Source organism: Leuresthes tenuis, unplaced genomic scaffold (genome assembly GCF_036924035.1).
Source record: "Leuresthes tenuis unplaced genomic scaffold, fLeuTen1.0.hap1 SCAF_1, whole genome shotgun sequence".
Lineage (NCBI taxonomy): Eukaryota > Metazoa > Chordata > Actinopteri > Atheriniformes > Atherinopsidae > Leuresthes > Leuresthes tenuis.
The window spans coordinates 15,818,437-15,829,860 of record NW_027325355.1 but is presented as its reverse complement, the minus strand read 5'-3'; the positions used below and the strand labels follow the sequence as shown (position 1 = coordinate 15,829,860).

The 11,424-nt window shown below is 43.8% G+C and overlaps 1 protein-coding gene across 1 annotated transcript; it reads right to left on the bottom strand.

The window, feature by feature from the left end:
• Nucleotides 1-458: 458 nt before the first annotated feature.
• Nucleotides 459-10,689, bottom strand: mpp4b (MAGUK p55 scaffold protein 4b). Its single transcript, XM_072379514.1, has 21 exons — nucleotides 10,632-10,689; nucleotides 10,438-10,559; nucleotides 10,177-10,254; nucleotides 10,008-10,091; nucleotides 9,055-9,186; nucleotides 6,427-6,508; nucleotides 5,296-5,381; nucleotides 5,035-5,109; nucleotides 4,759-4,955; nucleotides 4,268-4,326; nucleotides 4,148-4,165; nucleotides 4,029-4,070; nucleotides 3,910-3,930; nucleotides 3,761-3,775; nucleotides 3,464-3,505; nucleotides 3,177-3,350; nucleotides 2,997-3,077; nucleotides 2,706-2,799; nucleotides 2,320-2,428; nucleotides 2,085-2,219; nucleotides 459-703 (listed from the first exon to the last, which is right to left on the bottom strand). Exons 1-21 carry the CDS (start codon nucleotides 10,687-10,689, stop codon nucleotides 518-520), a joined length of 1,890 nt encoding a protein of 629 aa, XP_072235615.1. The 3' UTR covers nucleotides 459-517.
• Between the last annotated feature and the right edge of the window lie 735 nt (nucleotides 10,690-11,424).

Below are 11,424 nucleotides of genomic sequence, written 5' to 3'. Positions count from 1 at the left end.
ATGGAAGAGAGATTTTAGGTTGCAACAAACCACAAGGTAACATGATTAAAGATAAAAATTGTTTAATTTCTCATTTGTAAATTAGCAAAAAAAAAAGAAAAAAAAAAGAAAAGTGGAGCGTGGCAGGAAATCACTGCATTTTGTTAAAAATACATTCAGAGCAGATAACTACCTACTCTCTAATTTTAAACACCCAAAAGCTCCAAAAGCACACCACACGAAAACGTTTCAAACAGTCTAACTTAGAGACCAAATGAAACTCTGACAGACTGACACAGATTTCTTTGGGCTTGAGTCCAGCTTTACGTAATCTTCAGGGATGTGAAGCGACTTAAGGGCCAGATCAAGCTTTCAACAAACACACAGATCAGAGTATTTATATTTTTTTTGCCATACTCCCCTCAAACATTTATTAATTTTTTCTGCATGTCAAGTTTTTTTTCTGCAGTGTAAAAAATCCTGGATTCTCCAAAATTTCCTGCCAAGAGCCCCGTTATTTCGTCTGTTTCTCTCATGATTAAGCGGTAGGTCGTATCCAGCTGGCAGGAACCCACTGAGGCTCGTCCTGCGCTTTCCTCACAGCCGTCAGTAGCTGAACGCAGGAGTCCTGCAGCTCATCGTTGATGATCACATGATCAAACAATTGCGAGTACTGGGACTCTATCTTGCGGGCGGCTTCCTCCATCTCCTGGAAGTCTTCATCCTGTTCAGAAAAAAAAACAAAAAAATAACAAATTCAAGACCAATTCTAGCTTGTTTGAAAGATTAGAATTTCTCAGCTTTTTTACTTGTTGACAAAAATTTTTTTTTTATGCATTTCGGACTGTGTTTTCACTTAATTTTGTCCTAATCTGTTCAATTTGCCTTTTGAATCTGAATTAAAACTGGTCATGCTTTCGTAAAAGATACGTTTAGCCATTGAGAGTTGAATATTTCCTTCTAATCTAGAAGGAAAAGCCGCTGCAGAGTTTTGGAGCTGCTACTTTCAGGGCCACGTTGGTCACGAAAACCTGTCTGGATCTACAAGAAATACAAGGAGCTGCTGCTCCAACGACTTAAGGAAGCAATCTGGAGAGGAATAAAGAAAAACTAATTTGTGATGTGCAATAGTAGGTAGACTCGGAAGGGATATTGATGAGAAGTTTTTTTTAAATGATGCTTTAACAGCACCCTAATAATCTTAAGAAGAAGCAAAGTCACGTTGTCAAGGTAGAATAAATCTGAGTGTCATCTGTGTGAAATAGGGAGGCAATATAATGCTGTTGTTTGGCAGTGAAAACGGAGCCGGACCCAGTTTGGATCCTTGAGGTACACCACAGGTTAAATCCTAGAAGAGTAACTGCTGATGCTAACTAAAAAGCATCTATTGGTCAGATAAGACTTCAATTAATTAGAAGAACGGAGATAAAAATGTCAACGTCGCCGTGAGATTGACTTTCCTGTTATCTTTTGAAGTGGTCTTGATCAATAGTTCTCTAGACTTTCTGAAGGTCTTTCAAAGTTGTTGTTTGTTAAGCCACTTAACTCTGACCTATGAATCTTTCAAGCATTAAAATGGCACCTAACTCATGAACCAGTGTTGTGTCTAAACATAACAGACAATTTAGAAAATGACCAATTTTAAATGACCTCTTTTCGCACTTTGTTGCGAGCAGCCTCTCACAAAGACACATAGTCCCCATTTCTTTAGTCACAGAGCGCGAACTTCGACATTATTGAAACAATGTGGGATCATCTCGACAGAAAACGGAACAGAAAGCAGCCAACATCCTTCAAGAAGCCTGGAGAACTATTCCTGAAGACTATTGAAAGAAATGATAGACAGCTTGTCTGAGAGGGTTCAGGCTGTGTTGTAGAATAAATCTGGTCCTCCCAAATGATGACTCTCAAGCCTGTTAGAATTATATAAACTCTGATTTAGCTTTTTATACTGTGTTTCCATTTATGTTCACGTTTCAATAAACTACCGTTTTCTTGGGAACATATAAAGAAATGAGGGGTGACTTCAGACTTTTACACAGTGCTGTAAGAAAAAAATGACTCAAATCAAATCAGATGTCAGTGTCATAACGTGGCCCTTATACTTTGAATGGTCGGTTGATGTAGTAATTGGTGGTGATGCACGAATCCCGTCTGGTCTGCCTGAGGCGCTCCAGAGGCGGAGGCTTCACGTAGATAACGTAGCCTCTCAGCTCGTGGGTCCTTACTGCCTGAATAGCCTAAATAGACAGATAAAGTAAAATTAAACCAAATTGCACTACGTTTTAAACGAGCGCCCCTTTTTGCTGAGACTGATGCTCTGAGACGTGTTGGACTCACGTTTGGCTCGATGTCGATGACGCAGATCTTTCCACTGTTCAAAACATCCCGCGCAGACTCGATGCTGGTGCCGTACAGATTCCCTTTGTACTCCCCGTACTCCAAAAACCTGTCAGACAAATTCCTCTGTTGTTTTTTTTAACAAAACACACAGATAGTGGCAGTTTCTCACCTTGAAATTAACAATTTATTCATTCATTTTCTTTAAACGAATTACTTCTGTGGACGTACAGGATCCCAAACCGCAGCGTCACCCCAGAATTTATCTAAACGAGTTGCATTGGCATTTCATTTAAGAGTAAAGGGTGGTGTTTAGTATCAGGATCTGAAACCAGATCATCAATAAGGGCTTTGATTATGTAACAGAAGAGAAACAACAGCTGCACCTGTTGTTGTAGACCATGTTGTCGAAGATCTCTCGACTGGTGAAGTAATATTCTCTGCCCGACTCCTCGTATCCTCTGGGTGCTCTCGTGGTGTCTGGTGACAGAAAAGAGGAATAATATTCTGATGAGATGAGATCATCATACTTGGCATGATAAACATCCAAAATGACACATCAACACAAAAGCAGAGACCCGAGATAGCAGAAAAACTGAAGATTTGTGATCCACCATCAACTACTTCATCATGCAAAGTGGCAGGTAATGCTTTGGAAAATTAAAGCTTGTACATACAAGGTATTGCGCCCTGGAAGACGTTCGGGTTCATCTCAATCAAGCGCCTCCGAAGTTCATTCACACCCACACCAGACGGACCTGGAGAAAAGCAACATTTTTGTTGGTTTAAACCCATTTGGTTAAAAGGGAAACTCATCTGAAGTGAGACTAAAAGAAGTTCCAAAGAATTCCCTGTACCTAAGAGGGCGACGAGGCGGTGTGTGTCCTCTGAGTGGCGCTGGTAGCGCACCACCTCCTCATAGGGGTTGTTGAGGGTGCTGGAGCAGCTGCTGGGACAGCGGGTGTGGCAGGACGGCTGGGTGGTGCTGTGAAAGCGCCGCCGGCACAGACGCATGCTGCGCCGGAAGCCCGCTGATGGTCAGATAAAAAAGTGTCAGGGACTAAACCTCAAGGAATTATCAGGATGTAAACTGATACATGCTAAATAACCACAATGTGCTGTGGTTAGGAGTTTAGAGGCTTACCTAAATATACTCCTTCAATGTTGCTGCTGAAGTCATCCTCCTCTGTTGGGACAAGAAGAGGAGCAAGGGGGGGAGGAATGTGGAGGTACATTGAAGAGAATGTGGATGAAAATGTGCAAACTACCCAGAACTTGTTTGGGTCAAGCTGTACACACTCTAGATCCCATATTTCCCATCATGCAACAGACCCACAGTACTTTAAAACACAGGCTTTCTAGAGTTCACAAGTAAACTTAACATCTGCTCCAGAAAGCTGCTTTTGAACCCAGAATCAATGGAAACTCTGGGTTTTCTCACCGTCTCTGAGCTCCTCTGGCGTTTCCATGTCAGATATCAGGAAGATTTGGAAAAGAAATAAATAAAATGCTTTCAGTGAAGGCTCAGGTGGCGGAGGGACGCTCCCATAGGACACGCAAAACAGGTCAAATCAACAAAGACTTACCTACCGGATTCAAACGCCTCCTCATCTGCCCCCAAACAAAAACACACAGCAGAAAATCAGACACAACAAAGCAAAAAATGTGCGCGCATAAAAGAGACAAGAAGCAGGTTAGCAAAACTTTACCTGCTTCAACACATCTTTCGTCAATGGCAATCAAGTCTTCCTCTGTGGGGGAAGAAATGTGGTAAAAAAAAACACACAACCTGATTTGCAGTGAGAATAAATCTGTCATCTCTCCTTACCTTCATCTACAGTGCTCACTGCAGTAAGCATGGAGTAAAACACAAAGAAAACAGGTCTGTGAAGTCATATGGAGGATCTAGGGTTGCTAGGTGAGTGTTAGAAAAATGTGGGGGACTCACAGGTCTGCATGCCGGTGTGAGGCTGGTAAGGCTGAGACCACCAGAACTCCCTCTGCTTCCTGTTACAACAAGCAGGTTCTGGTTAAAAATTCAACTGGAAAACACAGCACAGCTTTCAGGGCAAACATTCTGCTGGGTGGGACAGTCACGCTTTGGGCTTGTGCAGCAATTGGACATTTCACATTTGGAGAGAATCATGGGGTCAAACTCTGTGAAAGAGCTGCAGGTGGGAAAAGGATGGCTTCTCCATCAGGATACCAATACTTTGCCCTCACTGTCCTGCAATCTAAATCTATGGACAAATCTCAAACAAACGTTTCACGCAGCATGACCCATAAAATCACTCTGAACTGGAAGACAAAACAACTAATAAGAGCTGAAAGAGCTGCTGCAAAATGTGCTCAGAAGTTGTGATTCAGGCTGATTTATCATTGCCTCTGGCCCTTTTCCTTTCTTTTTTTTTCTAATTTCAAATCTGTACTCAGTCTGACCGTTTGAGCAGGTTCGTGGAGGGGATGAGGCCGGCGCAGGCTGTGCTGCTGGGCAGTTTCTTGGCCTGCCACCAGAGGGCGTCGGTCTGGTCCACGATCTCCAGCACGTCGCCCTTTCTGAAACCCATACCGGCATCTGCGCATGGGATGGTGGGGTCTTGCTGTGGGCTGTAGTCGGTCATTGCCCGCACATACAGCTTATACACAACAGGTTCAATTGTTAGAATTCATTAGTGTGTCAAAAAAGGCAACAGTGAGCAGAGGAGAATGACTTACCATCGTTTGGTTGTGGACTGGCCTCTCTGTGATGGGAACTACCTTAAACATGATGGTGCCATGTGACCGGGTTTGCTGATTGGATGCAAACGAAAAATATAGATTATTAAACAACCTTACAGATGAATGACAATAACGGTAATAATGGTAAATTAACTGCGCTCGACTACATCAATTGGAAAACTTAGGAATGTGTTTGGTGATTCTGGCTCAACAATAGCATTTATCTGGACACATTGGGATTCTGCAGTCATTACCCACCACAACTTGGATAACTTGTTCAGGCTCCAACCCATCCACAGGAAACCCATTCACCTCTATGATCCTGTCCCCCGCATGGAGCAGACCTGAACACATACAATTTTAGAATAAAACTGGGCTTTCATTATGGTTCAAATAAAACACATAAGTCCTACGTTTTATTCGTAATACTCAATGCAAGTAATAATGCGGTACCAGCGCCCTATTCAGAACCAGCTCAATCATCGGTGGAAAACCCCCCCCAAAAAAACTGTGCTGTGTTTAGCATAATATTAGGGTAATTTAACTGTAACTGTTTTAGCCAGAGAGGCATGCTCATGCAACTGGAAGCAAAAGAGTGATAAAGTAGTCACTTTCTATGGCTTTTAAAAGTATAAGAAAGGTATTGATTGCCGGACAAGAGCTGTGGTAAATGAGCTCTCAGCTCCTACCCATCAAGACTTTCTGGACAAGTGCTCAGCTCACTCACTGAGTTCCCTGCCGAGCGATCAGCTCAGAGGTCCCAGCACAATTGGCTGCTGAGTTCTCAGGAAAGCCTTCAGGGGAATTAACCAAGATAGTTTCTGGCTCCCACAGCTTCAGGGTTCCCTACTTATTTGGCTGAAAATTTGCAAAGAAGTCACTCAGCTCCCATATTCCTGCCTGTGTGAACTTACAGCCAAAATCTTGGGAGCTAGCTGAGTTAGCTGGGAGCCACATATTCAACCAAGAGCTGGCTTTGCTACTCCGGAGGGCCCTCTCCATTTGTCTGAATTCCATGAGCTCATGACCAAGTGACATTTCAGGTAGTTCTTGGCCGAGCTTGTGGCCCGAGCTCTTGATATTAGGGCTATATGACCTCAATGCGGAGAAAAAGGTGACACATTTAGAATATGGATTACACAGCCAGTCATCTAATTCTCTCAATATTTGTGTCCTATTACCAAAGATACTTTTAAATGTCTGTTCAAATTTGTATTGTAGACAATAAAAGTTATTTTCAAGCTTTTAAAAGGGCTGTACCCTAAACTACATGGTTGGACAGGTCAACACGTTGTCAATGAATAGTCAGTTTGATAAGAAATCAAAGCTTAACTTAAAGCAGAGCTAAAAAACAACAACAACAAATGTCTAAAAAGAGAAGAGGCTCACCGCTTCGATCAGCCAGCCCTCCGTGAATTATCCGAGCCACAAAAATCTCCCCCGTGATCTCATTTCTCTTGATAGTCGCTCCCTAAAACAGAAAAGATAACAAGACATGCTGTGAACAGGGGTAAGAACAAGATCAAACTGAATCACACAGCTGTGGTGATTTTAAACTGGTGCGTAGAAATCACAGAATGAAGACACGCTGAAGTGAAATGGATGAGGATGTTGGAAGGTTAGATGGAGGAAATGAAAGCTGAAGTTGTTGAATAAGGCTCCAGACAGCAGGAGTGCATAAATGAAAGATGACGATGCAATAAAAGGAACAAAATAAGCATTAACTACCACAGTGCCTTTGCAGGTTAGCCACTTTGCCAAGACGACTAGAAAAGGACTCAAAGCGTTTTCCGGACGCTGTTCCTCAGCTCTCATGTCTCCTTTTTTCTCTTTTTCGTCCAACATCCCCTCATAAAGTTGGATGTCTCCTTGGGCTCATCAAACGTGCCGTTTGTAAGAGAACGCCTGGATGCCTCTCCATCAGTGTGGTTGTGTTCTATCTGCTGCAAAGGGGTGTTTTTTGTTTTCAGGGCAGCATGAGGAGATCCATGACAAGACCTAGAGAGAAAGCCTGCGGCCTTGACGGCGGAGGTAGCGTTCAGGGAGCTGCTACTGGAGCGAGAAGAGGAACATCTGGACCGCGGTGACAAAGATGAACACTGCTTAAGATCTGCAGGTTTCAGGGTGTTTATCTCAGTCCTGGAGGTGGCGAGGAGTGTCTGCAGCCGGTCCACCACCTGCGCGAGAAGTCCCAGGGCTTGCGAGTTATCCTGCACCGTCTCCGTCATGTGCTCCATGGTGGCTGCCACCTTCTCCCCAAGGAGTTTGATGTCTTTGGTGCTGCTCTCCATGGAACTGGCAGCCAGTTGCACTGTCGTCCTCAGCTCATCCAGACTCTCCTGCTGAGCGAGCTCCACAGGGGTCTTCTCCAGCAGCCGGTGAGGGCGCATCGGGCTCGTGGGAGCTGTGCGGATGCGAGGACTTTGGCTTCGAAGATTTTGAGGCAGGCCTGGGTGGAGGTAGTCACCCATGCTAGGGTAGCGACCGGAAGGAGACCTGTTCAACCCACACGTTGTGGGAAGAGGGTATGGGGGGTATGTGGATGCTCCTGCTTCGTCCTCTACATGGTCATCCCCAATGAGAAAAAAAAGACACTGTTATTCCATGAGAGACCAAGAGCAGATGGATGAATGATGGATGAAGAGGGCGCAATGGCGAATAATAAAGGCCTCATTTCTCAAAAGCAACTTTTTAAGTTTTAAGAAGAAATCGCTTCTGGAAACAAGTCCCACATCTTTTCTTACCGATCCCAACAGGGCTGGAGACCGAAGGCGAGGAGTGATTCAGCCTTTGCTCCCAGAGCAGGTCGCCGTAACAAACACTACACTGGCTCATCGGCTCGCTACAACCCACTTGACAGCAACCCATTGGCTTGTATTGAGGTGGCGGGTATGGCCGAGCTGCTGGGTGACACTGCGACTCAGCTCGGGGGCGGCTGCCCCTCCAAACGCCACACCGTGATGAATCTACTGTGTGGCTCTTCACCACAAACCCTTCGTCTCTGTGAAGCACGGTGCGCCAGTGATTCTGGATCCCCTCTCTGGGGTTTTTGGCACAGGGAGGAGAAGCACCGGGCAGCCAGATTCCAGAATGTCCACACAGCTGCGAGACAACAGAGTCACTCAGAGGAAGATGCTCTAAAGCCTGACAACAAATCACGTGGTGGTTCATTATCAAACAGCTGTGCCGTAAAACACCCAAAAGGCACACAAATGAGAAAGAGACGGCATGTACATTAAGCTCTTTACACACTGATAATAAATTAGCATCAGATGTCTTCTGTTTTGTTTCCGTTCATTCACCAGGCACACAAATAAGAGATTATACAAGTCAAACATTCAAATTTTACATATTTTACGAATTCTACATATTTTTTTATTCTGGATGTAAGTTAATTTCACTATAAGCATTACAGCCAACGGGAAGTTTGTCAAAAAAAGCACCTGAACCACCCAATGACACACTGTTCTGATCCGAACAAAGAAAGAAGGAACTGATTGGCCACAACTCCAAACCAGACATGGAGCATCCCCTCATTAATAAGATCCCCACAATCAAACACGGTGACGGCTGCATCATGCTGGGGCTGCAACAGGAACTGAAAGTCCAGTCAGAACATGAAAGATGAACGGTGCAGAAATAACATAAAATAAGGCAGAGTGTCTCACAGACCCCGTGTTCTAATGGTCGTTGTCCAAACTGCTCGGGGAACAAAAAGTGTGAGAACCCTCCAAAGAAAAGGTGTGAAAAGCTTGTGGTAAATGTGATATTTCAGCATTTTATTCTAAAAAAGAAAACACTCCAAATGTCTGTTTTGCTTTGTGGGAAAAATTATGTACAAAAAAAAGAATGTCTCAGAATGAAATGGGTTGGGTTGGTTTGGCTAAACTGAAACTCATACATACTTAGCTCAGGTATAGTGTCTGAATAAGATGCCCATAGAAACTTTGCTGACCTGTATCACAGCAAGCCTGCATTTATTTTAAACGAGACATAAGTGTGAGTTGTACAGCTCACCAGAGGCTGTTTGTTCTTGACCAGACAGACGATCCGAGTGGCCTCTTCATCATCCGGCAGCTCGTCCGGCATCGGCGGCAACACAGGCTCATAGTCCTTCTGGGCCACCGTATCGTGAGCTGAGAGAAGAGCCTGGAAAATCAGAGGATATTGCAAAAATTATTTGACATTAAAAGATGAAACTACCTGTTAAAAAGGTCGATTACAGTGGTGTTTTGGTCCTTTTGAGCCCTTAAAAATCTCTGCTTTGAAGTGCACGCGACACTAAAACAAAACAACTGAGAAAACAATATGACACTCGATTTATTCATTAAGGGAAATGATCCAGGATCACAATATAAGCCATCACATAGATCAAAAAGATGCATAATTGTGGACGGGCAATAACAAAAATGAGATTTCCGAGCATTTCGGTAAAGTTCAGAAAAAACTTTGTTGATGCTTTTCAGGCTGCTGAAGGTTATAAAACCAGCATTGTTGTCTTACTAATCCACAGTTAGACTGTGTACAAATGGAGGAAAAAGCTTTCCTCATGAGTTGATCATTAGTGGAACTCTCAACGACAACAATGTGGAGCGAGAACATTGCTGCATAGCTTCACAAAGACAATGTGGACGAGCTAGAAGGCTGTTGGGAAAGTGGTTCGTCGAGAGATGAGACCAAACCAGTTTAAAGGAGAAGTGTGGATCAGATAGGATAACTCGTCCCGTCTGTGAAACACGGTAGCGGTAGTGTCATGGTCTGGGCCCGTTTGGCTGTGTTGACCTCGGGATACGCGTCACTGATTGAGCAGTGTAGGGGACATTTGTCAGTGAAATAAATCCAAAGAAAAAGATCCCCACAAAACGATATTAAACACAAAAATAACATTTTTGCTCCCTTTGTTTAACTTCGGTTCACCTTATCTACTTGACAGAACATCCATTAAGCATTCATAGTTTGGTTTGCCTCACCTGCAGGTGTGGCTGCTGCAAGAGATGGTACAGCTCTTTGGCCTCTTCAGAGAGGCACGGTGACGATCTGATGTCAATCAGCAACTACACAGTGAACAACCCCATTCAGCATGTAAAATACATTCGGATATATCATCTGTAGGCAAAGTATTGTTGTTGGGAAATGAACCTGAAGCGAGAGTCCTGAGGCGTAATCCAGAGCCGGTGTTGGAGAGTCTCTCAGATACCTTTGAAGACACTCGTATACCTGAAAACAATGCCGTCAAATAGCTATCAAAAAAAAATGGGCCACTTTGACCAAATTTGAGCAAATCTCTTGTTTTCTTGTCTTTACAGGGTTTAATTAAACAGAGACTAAGTGAATAACAGGAGGGGCTGTATACGTTAAAGTTTCACAGAAATATACAGAGTAAAATATCTTTTTTCGGACCTTGAGCAGCGACTGCATCCAGGGGGAGTTCAGCAGACTGTGGAGAATCTCGGCCCCGTCGATATCCTGACTGACCGAGCGCCTCACCTCCTCGATCACATCTGACAGGATCTGACGCAGGCCTGCAGGGCAAACACCTTCAGATCGGACTCAACAGGAGTCTGGGGGAGTATGTAAACATGTCCTTCACCCACCTTGCTCTCCAAGCTCAAAGTGGGGGTTTAACACCTGAGCCTCCGCTGCCTGCCTCATGGTCGCAGGACCCCTGACCTCTGACCTCAACCACCTGCTGACTACTCACCGGGACGGGTGGTAAACCTGGAGATAAATGGATTTATGTCAGAGGGCTAGAGGGAAGCTGGCCTCATCCCCTTTAATGCTGAACAAGTAATCCTCATTCAAAAATTGACAAACTTCACTCCTTTTTTCTGTTAATCTGCAGAAAGATTCTCAGAGCTGCACTGAGATTAGGTTTATTTGATTTGACAGAACAGTATCCTATGATTTCATACTAGTGATACACAGCCTCACAGATTAAACTATGATCTAAACACATGTAAAAAGACAGAGGGGTGAGCTGAAAGTGACTTGAGTAAAAAGAAAAGTAAAAATAAAACACTCCAAATCTCTGTAAAAGCATAAATACCGGGAGACAGAAGACACTCCTGGAGTTAAAGTAACTGTCTTGCACTACTCGAAAAGTAGATGCAATGATTGATTAAAATATTAGATTCTAAGAATATCAAAGTTTTAGACTTGATCAGAATGCAGCAAGCTTGCAGCTTTTTTGCTGTGCTCATCATATATTTCTTGAATGAAACATTAAAGCAACAAGTGACGATAGTTATCGAACAACTTCAATTGTTTTGCGCCATTTGTTTTTGTCGAACAGCGCAGGTCCTCCTTCGCAAAGTCCGCCACGTTACACAGTCATGTTTCTACGCAAGCCCAGCAGGAACAAGCCAAACTCAACAAAGGATGCCGTCT

Bases quoted from the DNA above. Each gene is read 5' to 3' on its own strand.
- mpp4b (XM_072379514.1), bottom strand. From the start codon at position 10,689: ATGAGGCAGGCAGCGGAGGCTCAGGTGTTAAACCCCCACTTTGAGCTT. The intron at 5,110-5,295 runs GTGGGTAATGAC...GCATCCAATCAG, and splicing joins AACAAGTTATCCAAGTTGTG to CAAACCCGGTCACATGGCAC. The intron at 2,429-2,705 runs GTGCAGCTGTTG...TTTGTCTGACAG, and splicing joins AACATGGTCTACAACAACAG to GTTTTTGGAGTACGGGGAGT.